The 19,834-nt window shown below is 61.6% G+C and overlaps 1 protein-coding gene across 1 annotated transcript in view; it reads left to right on the top strand.

The window, feature by feature from the left end:
- Positions 1 to 15,975, top strand: part of CDC45 (cell division cycle 45) — a 34,725-nt gene extending 18,750 nt beyond the window's left edge. Inside the window, exons 7-19 of the mRNA XM_003763330.4 lie at positions 333 to 381; positions 1,065 to 1,126; positions 2,088 to 2,138; positions 2,678 to 2,797; positions 3,109 to 3,240; positions 3,945 to 4,043; positions 7,258 to 7,419; positions 8,217 to 8,355; positions 8,508 to 8,591; positions 11,470 to 11,588; positions 13,078 to 13,154; positions 15,111 to 15,177; positions 15,799 to 15,975. Coding sequence (XP_003763378.1) covers positions 333 to 381; positions 1,065 to 1,126; positions 2,088 to 2,138; positions 2,678 to 2,797; positions 3,109 to 3,240; positions 3,945 to 4,043; positions 7,258 to 7,419; positions 8,217 to 8,355; positions 8,508 to 8,591; positions 11,470 to 11,588; positions 13,078 to 13,154; positions 15,111 to 15,175 — 1,159 coding nt within the window. The 3' untranslated portion in view covers positions 15,176 to 15,177; positions 15,799 to 15,975. The remainder of the gene's footprint in view (positions 1 to 332; positions 382 to 1,064; positions 1,127 to 2,087; positions 2,139 to 2,677; positions 2,798 to 3,108; positions 3,241 to 3,944; positions 4,044 to 7,257; positions 7,420 to 8,216; positions 8,356 to 8,507; positions 8,592 to 11,469; positions 11,589 to 13,077; positions 13,155 to 15,110; positions 15,178 to 15,798) is intronic.
- The last annotated feature ends 3,859 nt before the right edge of the window (positions 15,976 to 19,834 follow it).

Raw genomic sequence — 19,834 nt, forward strand, 5'->3', positions numbered from 1 at the left:
AGCCCGCGCCGCCCCTGGCCCCCCACCCCGATGCCTTTCGGTCTGACACCACAGCCTGGCCGTGACTCCGAGCCTCTCCCTCATCCCCGGCTTCCCCCCTGCCTATCCCCTGGACTGGGTGGGGGCTTCCGGGCCAGCCTGGGAAGCGGGCCCTGCCACTAGCAGAGGAGGCCGGGCTGGGGGCTGGGGGTGGCTCTCTCCTGTGCTGCCTTCCACCCCCACGCCTCCCAGCTGCCCTGCGTGGAGGACACCGGCCTCACCTTTGGCCCTCGCGGGGCCTTCGGTCGGTCCTGCCTCCACGGCCTTGACGCTCTGGCCTTGTGTCTTCCCAGGAAAGAAATCCTCTTTGACTACGAGCAGTATGAATACCATGGGACCTCAGTGAGTATGGCTTGGAGGGCAGGGGGAGCGAAATCCTGGCCCCTGCCTGGGGGGCTCCCCGCTGCCTTTTGCACAGGCGGCCTGTGGCCTCTACCCAGAGGGACCCTGGGACCGGCCTCCTGGCTTCCCGTGCCTCAGTTTCCCCATCTGGAAGAGGTGGCCCCTCCAGTCCCGCTCCCTATCACTCCCTTGAGACAAAGCAGAGTGGAGACAGCAGGCCGTCCTACCTGTGCCCTTTGCTGCTCCCCACAAGCCCACAGCACCAGATGGGGGGGCCACTGTGGTTGCAGTCATGGGCCCAGGGCCAGCGGGGAGGTGTCTTTCTGGGTTCCTTCATGTTTCTGGGTGCACCGTTCATTGCCGTGCTGAGATGTCCCCTTACGTTCCTCCGCCGCCCCCCAGGGATGCTGCTGTCCCTGTTACCAAGACACTGTTACCAAGACAGAGAGGGTTCCCCCTCTGACATCCACCCTGGGGCTTCCCTCCTGCTGGGCCCAGCACGTCCCATTCTGCAGTTCCCCTTCCACATGATCGTGGGCCTGGGGCCCCCCTCGGGGGTGTCTGTCCCCTCACTGGGCAGAGCAGCCGAGAGGCCGCGAGGGCAGGGAGACCCTTGCCCCCCACGGTCGCGTGGGAGCCCGCTCTGCCTGCAGAGACCAGCGCCCCTTCTCCCTCCCTTGCAGTCCGCCATGGTGATGTTTGACTTGGCCTGGGTCATGTCGAAGGACCTCAATGACATGTTGTGGTACGTAAGCAGGGCCCGGGGCGGGGGGGGCCCTTCCCTGCCCCTGGTGCTGCCCATGCCCTCCGCAGGGGCGGGGCCAGGAGCCCTGCGGTCTTGGTCAGTAGGGAACCTTCCTCCCCCCTCCGGCCAGCACTGGAGGTCGGGCTTCAGGAGGTCAGGGCCCTGGGGCCGAGCTCATGAGAGGGCGTGACTGTGGCGACATCCCCTCATGGGGATCAGTTTCCCCTCCGGCCCACTTTCAGCCTTAAAGCTGGCAGGTTCCTCTGCGGCCTGTCTGGGCCTGGAATAGCCTGGATTGCCGCTTCTTGGCCAGTTTGGTCTCCTTGCCCTCTCCCCTCTTAAGCAGGGTTGAGGACCCCCCCCGCCAAGAGCTTTTGTTCCTGAGGAGGAGAGCCATTGGTGAGCACTGTCAGAAGCAGGTTCTTGGCAAAGGCTGCTAGCCCTTAGAGTGCGAGGATCCCCGGGCCTGCCCTCGAGACCGTCCCTTACAGAGGGGAAACAGAGGCTCCTGGAGAGCGAATGGCGGCTCTGTGGTCCCTCAGCCAGCCGTCTCCACTGGCAGGCCCTGAGTTCCCATTCTAGCTCTGCCGCCTCCCGGCTTTGAGAAGGAACATTGGGATTTCAGGAATGAAAGGAAGCCTGAACCCTGGGAGCTGGTCTAGAATATCCTAGAGCTCACCAACAAGCCTGGCTTACAGACTCGTCAGCCCCAGGCCGCCTCGGTCCCTTTTCTTACTCACAATGATCATTTTGTCCTGAGTCTCCCCGATCCCCCAGAGGCCAGGGCCAGCCCCCATGTCTGGGCTGAGGGGTCACAAGGGGAACTGGCCAGATGGAAATAGTCTCCGGGAGGTAGCTGCCCAGGCCATGGATCCCAAAGGATCACAGCATGTTGTGCCCACTCACCAGGGGCTTCATGCCCACTGACAGGGGCTCCGCGCCCTCCTCTCTCTCCTTCCAGGTGGGCCATCGTGGGGCTGACTGACCAATGGATACAAGATAAGATCACGCAGTAAGGCCGTCTCCCTGGGGCTCTGGGGAGGCTGGGCAAGGAGGGAGTTGGGAGGGCAGACAGCGTAGCCGGAGGCCTGAGGCATGACGCTGGTGGGGAGGGGGCAACTGGGGGGGTCTGGGCTTATGGAAACATTTGTGGGGCCCTCCCTCTCCCTTCCAAGCTCTGCCAACAGGAGCCAGTGTTCAGTCTAACAACAGGCATTTATTAAGCAACTACTGTGTGTTAGGCCCTGGGTTACGAAGGTGAAACAAAACCTCCAGGGCCTTCCTAGACCTGCCTTGATGAGCATGTACATGGTGGGGGGCCGGGAGGAAGGGCACTGGGCTGTGAGTCTGGGGAGGGTGCAGAGGCTTTGCTGGAATGTGAATGTGAGAGGGCAGAGGACCAGGGACTGGGGACCAGGACTCTCCTCCCACCTCCCCTACCCCCTCGGTGACAGCGGCGAGGTCTTTATCCTCCTGGGCCTCGGAGGCTGGCGGGATGGGCGCAGGCAGCCCGGTTGGGGAGACGGCCCTGACGGCCCCGCCTCATTCCAGGATGAAATACGTGACGGACATAGGGATTCTGCAGCGCCATGTCTCCCGCCACAACCACCGCAATGAGGACGAGGAAAACTCCCTCTCCATCGACTGCACGCGGATAGCCTTCGAATACGAGTATCCTTGTGCGGGCAAGGGGCTACCCCCACCTGCCCGCCCGGCACTGGGGGAGGTGGCACAGAGGGCCTCAGGCCTGCGTCTCCTGGAGGTGGCCCAGGGGGGACAGCCAGAAGCTGGAGCAGCCTGGGGTCAGGCCCGGGGCTGGGGGACCCCACGTTGGGAAAAAGGCCCGGGGCCGGGTCGAGACAGGTTCTGTGGCAGGAGGAGACCTGGGGGGTCCCAGACAGTGCCCTCCATGGCAGGGTGAGAGCCAGGCACATCCCCAGACAACGGTCCCTGGTGTTGCCCTTAACCCCCCCGGCGCCCAGCCTGCGGCTGGCCCTCTACCAGCACTGGTCCCTGTACGACAGCCTCTGCAACACGTGCTACACGGCCTCCAGGCTCAGGCTATGGTCGGTGCAGGGTCAGAAGCGGCTGCAGGAGTTTCTGGCGGACATGGGGTGAGTTGGCAGCAGTCACGGGGCTGAGGACGGCCCCGCTCTGAGCTCGGGCGCACCTCACAGGGAGGGAGGCAGGGGGCTGTGCCATGGAGCTTGGGAGAGGGGGAGGGGGCCGGCTGGGGGGCTTCCAGTGCCTGGCGGGAGGTCGCTCTGGTCCTGGAAGCCGTGGGGAGCCCACGATGCTATTGAGCAGGGAAGGTGCCCTCACAAAGTCTGAGAGGCCAGAGTGTCCGGCGGGCTGTTGGTGGTGGGGAGTTCCAGACCGAGGGTGCTCAGGGCAGAGGGGAAGGAGCTAGTGAGGGCCCCGGGGCGAGAGAGAAGGGGGCAGGAACAGATACTCGGGGGGTATCCGCCTATCGGGGGCAGAGGGTGACCCAGCCAGGGACACTGAGGACGAGCGTCACCGTTCAGGCTTTCCTGACCTCAAGCAGCCTCCCTCCGTGTGTCCCTGTCCCTCCTGCATGATAAAGCCCAGCAGCCAGCCAGCCATCACCTACCCATCCATCTGTCTATCTGTCCCTTTGTCTGTCTGCCCACCTGTCTCTCCTGTCTGTCCATCTGTTCTCCCATCCATCTCTATTCTCTGTCCATCCATCGGTCTCTCCTCTGTCCCTTCCTCACAGGGCACTAGATCTCCCACCTTGTCCCTTGGGGATCTCAGTTTCGGTCATGAGCCCCACCCCTGACTCTCGCTCTCTTCCCAGGCTCCCGCTGAAGCAGGTGAAGCAGAAGTTTCAGGCCATGGATGTTTCCTTGAAAGAGAACCTGCGGGAAATCCTCGAGGAGTCCGCCAACAAATTTGGGTAAAAGAGGCTTGTCTTGCGGGGCGTCCTTCCCCTCATTGGGGCTGGCTCGGGCCTGGTTGGGCTTTGGTCCTTGAGTCTGGTCCCAGCATTCGGAGCGTGGAGGGGCCTCGATGGCCTTGTGGGTGCTGGACAAGGCACGGCCAGCCGTGGCTGCGGGCCGAGGCCGCCTCCCCCAGCTTTCCTGCCAGTTGCGTGGCCTTCTGGAACCAGGAGGGGTGACAGAAAGGATTGGCCGAGGAGGGCGGCGATTGGCTGTGGGATACACTCGCTGGCCGTGGGATTCTGGGAAAGTCACTGAACTTGCTGTGCCTCAGTTTACTCATCTGTAAAATGGAGATAGTAACGGGGCCACCTCCAGGGCTTTGTCAGGATCGGCCTCCACCGAGAGCAAATCTCCAGGTGATGCTTTCGACCACACTCTCCAAAGCCCGCCTGTGGGGGGTGGAGGGGCTGCAACTGGCACCGGGGAGAGGACCGCCAGGCCCTGGCAGCGGGGACGTAGGCTCCCTGTCTGCAGAGCCGCTCCCTTGAATGCCTCTGAGAAAGGGATTATCCTCGGCGCCCTCTGCAGGTGGGAGGGCGGCCAGGGGAGAGAGCCCATCTCCGTGGGACTCTCCCAGCTGTGATCTCGGGGGCACCGGAGCAGGAGGGCTCTTGTCCCGCCCGCTAAGCGTAGCTTGCGGCCCGGCTCCCCTGCCCACGGCCCATCACGCGCCATCTCCTGGGCACCTCTGGGCCTTCCTGCTCCGACCGAGGCATGGGTCCCACTCTAGGCAGGACGTCTCCCACTCTCCCTTTTTCCAAAGCCTGGACTGAGGGCCTGAAATGGTCTTTGTTCCTGTATCTCGGCCATTTCCCGCTAGGCCCTCCCCAGTAACAAAAGGGACGCTCCCAGGATTCCCGGGTCAGAGATCGGAGCTAGGGGTGGGGACCTTTTAGGTCAAGGAGCCTGACTGACCCACTTTTCAGATGAGGAAACTGAGGTTTAAGTGGTGTGCCCACGTCACATGTTGGTCATCCTGCCCTGTGCCCAGCCTTGTGCCAAGCTCTGGATACAGATGGGCAGGAGTCCAGCGGAACATGGGCAGGCCAGCCGGAGGCAGGATCCAGAGGGAGGCCCCCGGCAGGACGCCCTGGCACCTGGGAAGGAAGCCAGGGAGAGGCCGAGGGAGGGGGCTGCACACATGTCAGGGGCTCACTGGAGGGATGGAGGGGACAGCCCTTGGCAACGCCTTGGATGGGGGTGGGCTTCCGACTCAAGATGTCTGGAAGGCAGAGACGTGGGACTGGGGGTCGGTGGGTTGGGTCCGCTCGGTGTTCTCTGCAGAGCCGGTGACCGGATCCCTGGGAGCCAATGGGGCGCTGTGGGGACCCCAGGATGGATGGGGGGGGAGGGAAGGCAGACACGCGACTCCCAAACCGGCTGCTGAGATGGCTGCTGTCTGGCAGCGTATGCCGTGTCCTGCCCCTGCAGCCCCCCACCTCCGCCATGAGCCAGGGACTCAGAGCTCCCTGCTCAGAGAATAGGGAGGTTCCGTAGGGTCCCCTGGTGTCCTTGTCCGAGGACGGCGCGTCCTCCGGCTCCAGCCGCCAGGAGTGACTCAGGGGTCCCCTCCCTGGTCAGAGAGACGGGGCCTCGAAGGAACTTCCGGCGTGGAGTCCGACCCCGAATCTAAATTTAGGCTTCCGAGGCGCCGTGGGATTGTTTGGTGCCTTGATTGTGTCTGCTCCAGCCTTGAGCAAGCGGGGCTTGTTTATGTTGAGGAGGGAGCTTCCTGGAGCCCGGCCGGACGCCCTTTAAACAGACAGGATTTGAAGTTGCAAAGATGGGGGCGGCGCAGTTGGAGCGCCGGGGCCCCGGGCCTGGGGGGAGCTTTGGAGGCCGGTCTCCCAGAACCCCTCAGAGGTGGGAGTTCAGGGTCAGGGGGCCTCTGTTCAAAGGGTGACAGGGAGCTCACTACCTCCCCAGGCAGCCCTGCCTTCCAGGCCAGTCCCAAGGCCACGTCCCTCTCCTTCTGGAGACCGGAGGTGGCCAAACCACGGCTGTGGTGGTGGGCCGGACCCTGAGCCTGAAGGGGCCAATGGAAGGGGACCATGAGCTCCAGCAGCGCCCAGAGCAGGCGGACATGGCACCCTGGGGCCCACAGGGAGGGGATCTGCCCCCGCCTCCTCCAAACCCAAGAGCTGGTTCTTCTCTGAGGTTCTCGCAGCCAGAGCGGGGGTTCCACATTTGCCTCTGGCATGGTTGGCCATGGGGCCGGGCAGGGCCCTGAAGCTCTCGGGGCCAGGGAGGCCGGGAAGGCCGAGGGGATTCTGGCTCCACCCCTGGGAGGAGGGAGCGGAGCGACTCTGATTGCCCGGGCCGGCTTCGCCACCTCCTGAGGTTGGCAAAGCTCTGTCCTTGCCGGGTCCCTGTGCCGTGGGGCTGCTGGGGCTTCTCATTTGGGGGCAAAGGCGCAGAGTGAGTGTCAGAGCCCGGACCCTGGGACCCCGGCCCCACCACCCCGGCCAGCTCTCCTCTAGCCTGTTGCCTTGTGAGGGCTCGTGGCGGGTTTTCTAGAACCAGGGGCTCCCAAGGCTGGCCTGTTTTGGGAAAATCCTACTGCATCATCCCCGCTTCTCTATCAAATGATGGAGACCTTACGCAGTCAGTCCTTGACCCTTCTGGGGAGCCCAGTTCTCCGGCCGGCCTGCGGGCTACCCCTGTGGGAACCTAGAACCTGGAACAGTAGAGGCGGGAGAGTGCGGGTCATTGGATGTCAGAGCCAAGGGGGCTTTAGACAGAACAGCAGGGGAGGGGGCTTAGAACCTCTCCCACCTTGATTAAAAAAGAAAGAAAAAGAGTCTTTAACAAATATGAATAATCAAGCAAAGCCCATCCCCTGCATTGACCATTTCCGAGACTCGAGGTGCTCCCTGAGCCCCCCGACTCTGTCAGGTGGGATAACTCGTTCCGTCCTGAGCTCCTGGAATCGTGCTGGCCGTTGCCCTGGTCGGAGCTCCTGGGCCTCCAAGGCCTCTGTCACCGTGTCCATTGTGCTCCAGGTTCCACGTGCTCGTCTTGGGCTTCTCAGATACCTGTCCCCTAGTTCCCTCCTCACACTTGGGCTCCACGCCCACATCCCCCAGCCGTGGGCAGTGAGGCCCCGCCCGGCCCCTCTTGGTTTTCCTGCCTCCTCGAACTTCAGCCTCGTCTTCCTCCCCCTGACAGGATGAAGGACATGCGGGTGCAGACTTTCAGCATCCACTTTGGGTTCAAGAACAAGTTCCTGGCCAGTGACGTGGTCTTCGCCACCACCTCCCTGCTGGAGAACATCGAGAAGGACGCCTCCGGCACGGACAACTTCATCCGGGCCTTGGACAGCCTCTCCAGGTACCGGCCTCCGCCCCCGCTCTGCTTTCCTCTCCATCCCAGGTCAGATGCCCCCGTCCCCAGTGGGGTGGCTGGACCCTCTTAGGAGGCCGCTGGCCCAGCAGCCCGAGGCAGATGGAGACCGTGCTCACACTGTGCCTGAAGCAGGATTTGGATCCCGGTCCCCCTGCGCCCCATCCCAGTGCAGTGTCCACAAGTGAACTGATTCATGTGAGAAAGGGCCGCGCGCCTGGTTCTGGGCGCCAGGAGAGACAGCGAGGAGGCCCTCACTCTCAAATAAGGCTGGGGGGGGCGGCGGCACAGGGAGGGGGGAGGGGGCAGAGGAAGGCAGGAAGGGTGAGGAAGAGGATGGGCCGGCGACCCTTAGGTAACCACCCTGGGCCGGCTAGACCCGCTGGAGGTGGAGGGGGGCCCGGGGGCAGGGGTTTGAGGTGCCTCTTATAGAGCAGACTCTCTTAGTTGTCTCAGGGGTGGGGCTTTGTGGCCAGTCAGAACCGTCTCTTCATGACTCCCCCACTCATGACCTCCCCGGAAGGATGGCCTCTCCTCCATCCCACCTCAGGCTCAGCCAGGGCCTCCTTGGGGAGGGCTTCAGGTCACGCCCCGAGAGCGACTTGGCTGGGGATTATCCGAGTGCTGGCCCATGCTGGCTCGGCCGGGCCCAGCAACCCTGGGGGCAGTCTGGGGGTGGCCTGGCAGTGACTGTGGGCATAGTCTCTCCCCAGGCCCAGGGCCACGGTACCTCCTCCGGCCTCCCAACAAGGTCAGCCCATGCTTGTTGTCCCTCTGCCCCACAGGAGTAACCTGGAGCAGCTCTACCAGGGCCTGGAGCTGGCCAAGAAGCAGCTGCGGGCCATCCACCAGACCGTGGCCAGCTGCATCTGCACCAACCTTGTCATCTCCCAGGGGCCCTTCCTCTACTGCTACCTCATGGAGGTACCTGGACCTCCCTCCTCCCTGGGCCAGGACACCCTCGCTCCTCCCCATGGCAGGGATGTGCTCACTCCTCCCCAGGGCTGGGACACCCTCGCTTCTTCCCGGGGCCAGGAAGCCTTGCTCGCTCCCACTCCCGCCTCCTCTCTCCTCAGGGCACGCCAGACGTCAAGCTGTTCTCCAAGCCGGCCTCCCTGGGCCTGCTCAGCAAGTACCTGCTGCAGTCCTTTATTTGTTCGGTACGTGCGGCTGCGGGGGCCGATGACGGGGTGAGCCGGGGCCAAGAGAGGCCAGCCCGGCCCTGCCCGTCTGATGGGAAGACGATGTGTAAATAATGAGGTGCCCACGTGGCAGATGGGAAGTGGGGAAAGGTCGTCCAAGGGGGGAAGGGCTGCTGGCTGGGGGGCCTCCTCCATGAGGCAGAGGGGAAGGGGGCCTGGCGGACACCCTAGAAAGCGCCTGGAGGTGGGAGATGGCCGCTTGTGTGTGAGGAACTCCAAGGAGCCTGGTGCCCATGCTACCGGGGGCGGTGGGGAGAGGAAGAGCCTGGCAGCAGTTTCCATTACTGCCCTGTTCCCAAATGCTGCCGCCCGGGCCCAGGAAAATGGTGGGGGCCACGGGAGTCACAAGATGGCCCCAGACCTCAGCAGACCAACTGGAACAGTGGGCAGAGACCAGAAGAAGAAGGTGGGCAGGAGGTGAGGGAGTGAGACTCCGGGAGGATCACAGGCCCCTCCCAAAGGCCCAGACGAGCTGCCAGCCTGTGCCAAACGAAGATGCCCTCGAAGGCCTCCTTGTGCACTGGCAGACAAACGTAGGCCTTGGGGCCGGACACCTGGGCTTGAGGCATCTGGGCATTTGGGTTAGAACATGGGATCGCTTTTTAGAAGAGAGGCCCGAGAACTTCGGGCGCGCTCCTGACACAAGTGAAGGGCTTTTTCCTCCTTAAAGGGAGAAACAGGAAAGAAAATGTCAAGTGACAAAATCTACCCAGAATTGGCAGTGACGTGGCTGAGAGCCGTGGCCCACTGGGGGAGAGCTGGCAGAAATTAGCCCCGCCTGCCTGAAGGCCCGGCCCGGCCCAGGATCCGTATCATGTCCCTAGCCTGACCGGCCTCCAAGGAGGGAGTCGGCTTTCCCTCCCTCCAAAACCCATCTTGGAAACTTCCTCAAGTGGCTGGAGCCTCCTCAGGCCCTCTCCAGCCGAGCAGGTCTTGTCACTGGGCCCTCCGGGAGCCAGCCTCACCTGGTAGGATTTGGCTCGGGGCTCTCGGAAGACCCTCGAGCTCTGAGATGCTGTGATTAATTAATCAAAGGCTGGGCCCTCCCAGTGGACTCTGCCCACTCTGATACCGTCAGAGACACACGATGGCCACTGGCTCTTTATGCCATCCTTCTGCAGGGACCACGTGGCGCAGAGCAGGCAGAGGCGGTGAGGATTCCTCCTCTTAGGCCGCCGTCCTTAACATAACCAGATGCACTTGGAGTGGTCTTTATCCACTGACTGAGGAGGGGAGGCGTGTCTAGAAGAATGTATTTACTTATAGACTGACCCACAAGGGGAAATGTGGAACCCTTCAGACTGACTCACAAGAGGAAACATGGCTAGAACAGAACCCTCCAAACTGACCCAGGAAGGGAAACGTGGCTAGAACAGAACCCTCCAAAGTGATCAGCGAAAGAAAAGATGACAAAAAAATGTAGTCCCTTCCAGCCTGAGCTGCTCAGGGAAACATGGTGGCAGCACTGACCACCTCGCGTCCTCAACATGAAAGCAGAAAAGTCCAATAAAGAGCAGCTGGTGAGATGAGAAGGTGGCGGGGAGCCAAATACAGGGGTCGGGGTCACATCGAGGGAGGAGATCTGGGCCTCGTTTTGTGGCCATCTTGGTCCTCTCCCCCGTGGGGTTCCCAGTCCCCATAAAGGCCCAGCTGAACAGGAAATTAATCCCACCTTGTCTCTCACTAAAAGAGAAACTCCAGAACGCAGAAGGGTCTCCCCACCCAACTTCCTTGGAAGCTTCTGGTCAGAGGATTTGGGCCCCCCCTTTACTTTAGCTATCTATACTTGAGGAAACAGGCCCGAGAGGTTCCAGGACCCGCCCTGCCCTTCCGTGCCCAGCAGCCTTCCTACGGTGAGTGGAAGTGCACCTAAGAGGATGTTGGAAAGTTTGGCTCCGCGATCAGAGCTTCAGGGGGCCCACTGCTTATGGACCCTTGGGAGCCTCGAGCTCGGGCAACCGCGGACGCTTCCCTTGAGAAGCGAGTAGGATGGTGCCGCTCCCTACAGAGGGGTTTCTCCTCCGGCATCTGTGACCAGGAGAAGGGTGCGGGCCGCAGGAGTGCTGGATGAATCCAGAATCGGGCGAGCTCGCTTCTCGCCGGGGAAGACAGACAGACAGAGAATGTGCTGAACTCCAGGCCTGCTTGGTGAAAGGTCATTAAGTGCCCACCCTCTGCAGAGCTGACCCCGTGCCATCCTCTGCCACCTGCCCCCCACCCAGCCCTGCCTTCTGCTCCTGCTGAACCGCGTGTCCTCCGTGCCCCGAGCAAGGGCCTTCCCTGTCCTCGAGGACTAACCAGGACATGGGGTCCGCGGCTCCTTCCGGGGGTGTGCTTCCGATTACGTCCTAAGGCTCATGCCTTGGAGGAGTGTCTTTGGGCCCACCCTTTGCCCAGTTCAAATGGCCTGAGCCAGGGCCCTCCCCTCCCTGGCTCGATGCTCTGGAGATAAGGAAAACTCAGAACTATCGGCTCTGGATGTTCTGCCTCGGCCATTTTGTCCCTTTCTCGTCTGTGAAAAGAAGGGGGCAGACTCGGCAGCCTTGGGGGCCCTCCTGGTTCTAGGGCTAGGATTTTATGTCCTGTGACTCTAGGGCTCCCCCCCGCCACTCCCCGCTCTCTGACCACCCTGCCTTTCGTGCAGGTCCGTCAGTAGCCCAGGAGTGTGCCAGGGTGACCACGTTCTGGCCCAGGAGTGTTACAGGGTGACTACGTTCTGGGTGAGGCTGGAAGGTGGCCTGGACCTGAGGAGCCCATGAGGCTCCCGGAGGAGGCCGGGGAGAGAGCGGTACTGTCAGCCAGGGGTCAGTGAGCAGGGGCTCTCTGTGCCTTGCAGACCAAGAACAAGCGCTGTAAGCTGCTGCCCTTAGTGATGGCGGCCCCCATGAGTATGGAGCGCGGCACCATGATCGTGGTGGGGATCCCCCCTGAGACGGAGAGCTCCGACAAGAAGAAGTGAGTGCGTCCTTTGTCCTTCCTCGTGGGGTGGGGTGGGACAGGGGGGATGAAGAGCTGTGGGGCCTTTGAGGCCCACAGTAGCAAAGCCTCAGGGGTGACCGTGGTGCTGGGAGGGAGCTGAGCGGGACGGGCCTTTTGGCTCACGGAAGCTCACCCTTTGTCCGGACGGGACGGGAAAGCCAGGGGCCATCACCATGTCCCCAGCCCCGAGCTCAGGGTCCCAAACCCAGCTGGTGCCTAATAAAACCCACTCCTCTTGTGAAAGAACGGGCAGGTACAGACTGAGCACATCCTGGGCTTAAAGCGAGATGAGACCCGAGAGATTGTCTTGGGCCGATTGCCCCATTTTATATTTGCACAGACCAGGGCCCGGGAGTGGACGGGGGTGACCTGAGCTCCTTGGGCCCAGAGTCCTTTTCCACTGGTCTTTCTGCTTTCCCCGGGGTGTCCAGCCTGGTGTCCCCCTGACCCAGGGAGGACAGACTGACCGGCCCCATCTTTCAGAGGGAGGAGATACCCGAGATCACCTTCGTCCACCTCCTCCCGGAGCCCCCGGGGGTCCTCCAGCCTCTGCTGCCTCCACTTGGAGCAGCTCTCACTCTTAGGAGGCTCTTCCGGGAGGCTTCTTGGGCATGTGACAAACTTCTCGGCTCCTTCAGCCAGTCCTTCCCTGAGTTTGGACGTCGCCCTGCCACCTGGTGGTCACAGGGGTGACAGTAACAGTTATAAACTCCCTGGGTCTCAGTTTCCTCATCTGTAAAATGAGCGGACTGGATTGTTGGTCCTTGAGGCCCTTTCCGTCTCTAGCTCTGGGACCTTAGGTCATTTAACTAGCTTGTGCCTCAGTTTCCCCATCTATAACATGAGGGGTTCTGACTCTGGAGTCCCAGGAACCAGCCCCCTCCCCCGCCCCCCATGACCGGCTGTGTAGCCAGGAGCTGCCCGTGCCGGCGTGAACATTAAGGATCTGCCGGGCCAGGCCACCCACAGGCCTGTGACTGTAGGAATCCCATCAGCTGGACCTTGTTACGGGGGTCCCTGTTGGGCCTCGGGGCCGCTCCCTGGTGTTCTGCGCCCCAGACGATTGTTTCCTCTAGACCCCGCTGTGTTTCATCACGGAAGCCACAGGAAAGGAGGGTTTGAGACCGTGTTTCACATGACCTGGAACTTTTAAGGAATGGGGTTATGCTGGACGTGAAAGGAAACTCGGTTTTTAGGGGCAGCAGAGGCCTGGGCTGGGGTGCCCCCTCCTGCCCTCTGCTCCTGGATCGGGGGAAGGGATGGGGTCAGGGAGTGCCCCCTCCTGCCCTCTGCTCCTGGGCTGGAGATCGGGGTAGTCCGGCCCACTGCAGCTGACCACGGGGGATGCTAAGGCCCTGAGCTCCCTGCGAGCCCTTGCAGACCCCCGGGAGGGGGAGGGTGCGGCAGGCCAGGGCAGCCGGGGCTAAATGAGCCTCCCCCTCCGGGCCGGCTGCTTGTCTCGTAGCTTTTTCGGGCGGGCGTTCGAGAAGGCGGCAGAGAGCACGAGCTCCAGGACTCTGCACAATCATTTTGACATGTCTGGTAAGAGACTTCCCTTTCTGCCTCCACATGGCTCTTTGGTGACTCAGGGGTCAGGGGTCATCCTCGGGAACCATTGGGGGGGGGGTTTGGGGACTCCCCCAAACCTCAGCTTCCACCCCGTGAGAGGCCCTGGAGAGAAACCCCATGTGCAGATTCTGTTGGGGAGCAGGAGCAGGGCCAGTCAGAAACCTCCTGAGCTTTCCCTGGAGGATCAAGAGCTGCTTGGGGCTGAAAGATTGGGGCTCTAAAGGCCACTGAACCTTCGCTGTCCCCGCGGGCTCCCCACTTCCCACGTTCTGACCCCCAAACCACACCCGGAGTACATGCTCTGCCTTCCCAGGACCCTCCTAGCTCTTCTTATCCTGTTTCTTTATCCTTAAAATGGGAGAATCCAATGTAAACTGTCTGCCTTCCCACATTGTCCTGAGGACAGAGCCTTGTCAGGCACAAAGCACTATGGGAATGGAGGCGGTTCTCCTTCCCCACCTGGGGGACAGCACAGGGAGGGGAAGCAGGTCCTGGATCCCCCCGCTGGCTCACCTGCTGCTCCCCCATGTGGCCTTGGCTGACCATAGACCTTCCTAGATCTCAATTTTCTCATGTAAAATGAGGGGGACCAGAGAGATAAACCCTATAAGTTCCCTCCCAGCCCTGACACCCCCTGTTCCAAGCCCCTCCTTCCCTGATGCTCTCTGTTCCAAGCCCCTCCCTCCCTGACACCCCCTGTTCCAAGCCCCCTCCCTCCCTGACTCTGCTGTCCCACTCTCCCCGGCCTGGGTCCTCTCCCCGCTCCAAGCCTCTGACCCGAGCGCGCTGTGGGTCCCAGCCAGGAGGGGGTGTCTTAGTCTCTCTTTTGAAGAAAGGCCCGGCTCCTGCGCCCGAGGCCCAGGAGCTCCTCACTGACCGGTCCGTGTTCCCTCCCCTCAGGCTGGGGCAGAACCAGAGCCCAGCAGGGGCCCAGCGGCCACTGTAACGGGGCGACTTTCCCCTGCGGGGCCTGGCTGCCCCCTCACATCCTCGGGCCTCCAGGCTTCGGGTGGCCTTTCTCCCCAATTTCCTGAACCTTCTCGTGGCCTGGGTCAGATACGGCGGCTGCCCCTGCCTGGTGGGGCCCAGAGCGCGGGCTCCAAGGGGCCGTGGCCACCTCCCATTGGCTCTAGAGCCACAGCTGCCTTTTTATAAAATGCAGAGACGAAGACAAAGACAGGCAGAAGGAGACAGAGACACACAGGGAGAGACACAGAGACACAGACAGGCAGAAGGAGAGGGAGAGACAGACAGAGAGAGACAGACGGATGGACAGGGAGAGGCAGAGAGAAGGGAGAAAGGAGGGAGGCAAAAAGAATAGGGAGAAGCTTGGGCTTGCTCACTTGGCCCTGTTGGGCGTGTGTGGAGGCTTCTGGGACCAGGTGTCTCGTGGGCTCCCCTCCTTTTCCGGGGAAATCCTGGGAATTTGGGGCTCTCAGGTGTGTGTTGAGGCTGGGGGGGGGGGGGGGGGGCGAGGAGTTTCAGAAGGGCGCAGATCAAGCTACTTCATGGTGCAGCCAGGATGAGTGGGAAGCTGCCTCAGTTTCTCCCTCTGTGAAGTAAGGATCTACAGGCTGTGTCCCGGGCACCGGCCCATGATCCTCAGGGCTACATTTCATGGGGTGGGAGCTGAGCCCATGGTAGATGTTCCCCAAAGCCCCCTTTGATGGCTGGTGCCCCTGTGGCTCCCTCGGGGAACCATCCTCAGTAGTAATCTTGGTCCCCGTCCCTCTGTCCCTGCAGGGCTCTTTCTCCCCTCCCAGCAGGTCAGGCCGACATTGCAGCTCCTGGGGATGATGAGGTGGGGGGTGGGAGCCATGGCCCCTGGGGGGGATTATGGGAAGGAGCAGAGATGCCCACGTGCCTTGTGAACTTGGCCTGGGGGTTGGGGGCTGCTTCCTTGTCCCACCAATGTCTCCATTTATCCAGTCATTGAGCTCAAAGTGGAAGACCGAGGCAAGTTCCTGGACGCCCTGATTTCCCTGCTCTCCTGAGGGTGAGTGCTGGGGGTGGGGGGTGGGGGGCAGGGCCTCGAGAGCAGGCCTTTCCGCGGTGGGAGGGGCCTCGATGATGATGATCAGCAGGTTTATAATGCACATTCTACATGTGGGAGAAGGGGGCCGTCATCGTCCCCCTGGTCAGCCGGTCTATAACTCTCGCCCCATACGTGGGTCGTTGTCCCCATTTTAGAGATGAGGAAACTGAGTCTGAAGAAAGCAGTCAGTTGCTGGGTGTCCCCTCAGTGATAAGGGGAGGAGACAGGATTTGAACTCAGATCTTCTAGGCTCTGAGTCCAGATGGGAAGATGGGCCCAGAGAAGCTAAGAGACTGACCAAGGGCAGGACCCTTGTCTCCAAGGCCGCCCCCCTGGGGTCAGCTTCCCTGCCTTCGCCTCAGTGGCCTTCCACCACTTTTGACAGTCCGTCATTCGGAGACATTTATGAAGCACCGGCTGTGTGCCAGGCGCTTTCTATGACCCTGATGGAGAAAAGGTGTGATCCCTTCCAAGCTGCCCAGCCTGTGGCCGTGGGCCTCGGTTTCCACTCGGTAAAATGGGGGCACCGCGTCCTCCCGCTCCTCGTTTCTGAGCTGACGCTTCTGTGTCTTTCTCCTCCAGCTCCAGCTCCCGACGGCTCTCGGCTCTCTACGTTTTTCTGGATTGTAAATATTGGCTGCGCGTTTGTGCCGCTTTTATGGACTGGCTTTTAGAGACTGTGTAAATTATTCCTGAGATTTTAGCTTCAGGGAAGGCGATTCTACCCTGGAAATGCAATAAAGTGTCCGTGGACTTGGATCCCTTTTAATTCCCCCAGTCTGCTTCCCGCCAGTCCTGGAGGCCGCTTCCATCTTGGACCTCCTCAGGGGAGACGCGGCTCGGCCCGGGACCTGGCTCAGGGTGGGGAGACGCGGGGGTCCGGCCCAATCTTCTGTTCCCCGGGAGCCGGGAACGAGCACGGGCAGCCTCTGATCCCTGGTGCACCCCCTTGGTGGGCCTCCCGACTGGAGTCCCACAGCCAGGCGGCCTCGGGGCTGGAACCCCTCCCCCCCGCCCCCCCAGCGTCCCTTGCTGCCCGATGCGGAGGGGCCTTGGCTGGGCCAGGATGGGCGGCCCCGCTGGGGTGTTTTTGTTCCCCGGCAGGGCCGGGCTTCGGGTTATCTGTCCAGCCAGGGAACGTGTTTTGGAAAAGTTTGGGGCTGTTGATCTGCAGAGATGCCCTTGGGGAAACCCAGGACTTTGGTGATTTATGGCTGAGTTCTGGCCTCCCACTTGACTCACTTTCCAAGGCTGGAAGAGCGCCTCCCTCCTCGCCCTCCTTCCCTGTGCATGCAGGGAGACAGATAACATTGTTCTGCGCTCGGATGACCGCGTGGGACCCGCCACTGATGAGAAGGGCATCGGCCGCTCGCAGATGTCACCATGTGGGCAGAGACCTCCACTGAGGCTGCCTTGGGCCCAGGAGCCTCCCCTCGCCTCCCCTCACCTCCCGGCTTCCTCTCTACAGGCCCTGAGAGGCCGGATACGGTACGGGTCGGGGAGCTGGCCGGACCCCGTCCCGACCCCATCCCTTTCCCACCATCTTTCTCTCTTCTCCCTCTCTGCGCCCTCCAAGCTCTGTCCCTCCTCAGTGGTGCGGGGGCCAGAGTGCCAGACCTGGGGTCAAGAAGACGCTCTCACAGCCCACCTCAGGTACTTTCCTTGGCGAGTCATGTGATCCCCGTGTGCCTCAGTTTCCTCTTCTGTAAAGTAGGGACCATGATGGCGCCTGGCTCCCCAGGTTATGGCCCTCAGCTGGGACCATCTTTGCAGAGCCCTCTGCAAGCTGCATCGGCGCTCTGTTACGATGGCTCTTATTTCTCGGCCTCCTCAGCCCGTGGCCTTTTCCCAGGCTCCTCCAGGCCTGAGGAATGAGAGCCGGGAGTCCTGAGGGCAGCTAAGCTTCTCTGAATAGAGGCTGGGGGGGAGAGGGGCGTCCACGCCAGCTCTGCAGCAAGAGGGAGACCCATCGCATTCGTCCCGTACAACCAGGGGACCTGCTGAGGTTCGGTCTCGGGGCCCCCGGCCCGCTCGGAGCGAGGAGGGGACAGCCAGCACCACACAAGGGGCCGGCCCGGGCCGCGGGAGCTGGGGCTCCGTCCCTGTGTCAGACCCAGGGCTTGGCCGGCCCAGCCTACAGGAGCCAGGGCTCTGTCCCCGAGGCCGTTGTCCTTCGGACTGTACCCGGTTTGTGTCAGACCCAGGCTCGGGGCTTCCAGCCATCCCCTGTCGCTCCACGGCCCCAAAAGGAGAAGCCGCCGTGCAATAATGCGAGGGCTCTGCCGAGGTGATTGCTGGCAAATGGGGGCCTTCAGATGGCGCCACTGCCCTTGTGACCCCAGGAGCCCACGGGGATTCTCTGCCCAGAGCCGGGTGGGTCAGCGGCTACACCCTGGTCTCCGTGAAAGCCAGACAGGGGGCAGCCGGCCCCTCCGCCTGCCGTTCTGGCCCTTCCTACTCCTTTCTTTCCCCCTCTCTGCCCCAGGCCCTGCTTCCTGCTGGTCCCCTTCCCTTCCCATCTCCCCTTCTTCTCTTTCCCTGTTTCTGTCCATCCCTTTGCCCTCGTTGCCTTTATTCCTCAAAGCCTCCTCCTCTGCATCCCCTCCCTTGTCCCAGACCTGAACCTCTCCTTGGCCCCTCCTCCTTCCTTTGCCCCTCTCCCGGCCTCCTGGGCCTTTCCTCCTGTTCGCTTCCCTCTTCTCCTAGAGCTTCCCTGGCTTCTGCAGCTTTCTTACCCTTCCCTTCCTTTTCTCCCTCTCCTTTTCCCTCCTCCCTTCCTCTTTCTCCCTTTCCCTCCTTTCCTCCCTTTCTCTTGTCCTTTCTCTTTTTCTCTTTCTCCATCTCCTTTTCCCTCCTTTTCTTCCTTTCTTTGGTCCTTTCTCTTTTTTCCTTTCCCTTTCTCCCTTTCCCTTTCTCCCTTTCTGTCTCGCTCGCTGTCTCTCTCCACACACTCCAGAGATGCCCAGGGCTCTGCCCTGGACCCCGGAGCAAGGAGGTGCCTGCGGGGGCGGGGTGGGGCGGAGCGGGCAGAGCAGCACTTCCTGCGTCTGGCTCCCATTGTGGGCACTGGCCTGGTACACGGTGTTCTCACCCCGAGGGATAGGGAAGGGGGCCAGCCGAGGTCAAGAGGCCGGAGGTGTATGTGTTGGGAGGTGGGGCCGGGAAGGGAGGCAGCCCACTGCATCTCCTCCTCCCCCACCCCACAGCCTGGCGTGGGTAGTGCTGGGAAGCATCCTTGGGGGGAGGCTTCTGGCCTCTCCCCCGCCCCGGCCTCCCCCAGCCAGACGGGCTCCGCTCCGGGGAATGTGCTGAGTAGTCTTTCTGAAGCTCCTGTGTTCCTAAGCACATTCCTGTGGATCCCTCCTCCTTCTCTACCCCGGGCCCTCCCCTTCCTCTGCCTGGGGAGAGGCCACCAGGTGGCAAAGGGGGTGCACGGGGGCCCGGGCTCCAAGGACCTCTAGAATCCTGCATCTCCCTCCCCCCCTTACTGGGGTCTCTGACGTACAAAAGCCACTCTGGGGTTGAAGCCGGGATCTGGCTGAGAGCGTAGCTGAGGTATCTTGGGCAGGTCACTTCCCTACCGAATCTGCTTCTTCCACTCTAAAATGGGGGGGGGGGGGTGAAATAGGCAGTTCCCACCTGAGGGAAGTTGTCACAAGACTGATACCTCATGGGGGGCTGGGGAGTGGGGAGAGATCTGTTCCTCGGTTCTAGGACTTAGAGACTAGATGGCTGCACCTTATTATATAGAGAAGGAAACCGAGGTCCCGGGTTCAGTGGCAGCGCCTGCCACGGAGCCTCTGACTCCAGAGCCAGGGCTTACCTAGGCAGCGGCCCCCTGGAAGTGGGCAGCAGGCAAGGATTCTGGAAGGGGTGGGAACCTGTCCATCCTCATGCCCCAGCCACCCCTGCCCTCCAGCTCAACACTGCCTGTCTGGGATGTGTCTTAGCTTCCCAGAGGGGGGCAGAATAAGTACACAAGCAGAGGTGTGGATACATCCTGCCCAGCTTTGGCCCTTTTTGTTTCTGGAAACCCCCAACCCCCCCCCCAAATGAGCTTAGATCTAGGAGTGTGCCCTTCTTTAGACTGGCCCTTTGGGCCCTGTCAGCTGGTTTCTCCAAGAACTTCTTGGAGAAGGAAGATGCTGCCCATATTCCCAGTCTTCTCTGGCCTCCACTCCTGGCCCGGTCCCCCGTAAGCCACCCCTTCCCTTTTCCCATATTCCTTTTCTGCGCTGTCTTCTCCCACTAGAATATAAACTCAGAGCAGGGACTGGCTTTCTGCTTGCATTGGTCATCCCAGCCCTTGGCGGGAAGTCGGGCCCACAGTAAGCACTTAATAATTGCACATCGACTCGGCCCGGGACTACGCTCTGCCGATCACTAACTGAAATGTTTGTGGGGGATTTTTTTCCTCGGGGATGCATCTGTAAAAAATTAGGCGAGTCAGAATGAATTCTAAGCCATAAATGAGACGTAGCGATTGACCTTGAAGCCGGGCCAAGGGGCTGCGGCCAAGGAACAGAGAGCTGCCCCAAGAGCCCGCTGCGAGGCGTCAGCGTCGGGCAGCCTACCAGGCAAGACCGGAGGCTTCACTCATAACATCTGGGATCAGAAG

Source organism: Sarcophilus harrisii, chromosome 1 (genome assembly GCF_902635505.1).
Source record: "Sarcophilus harrisii chromosome 1, mSarHar1.11, whole genome shotgun sequence".
NCBI lineage: Eukaryota > Metazoa > Chordata > Mammalia > Dasyuromorphia > Dasyuridae > Sarcophilus > Sarcophilus harrisii.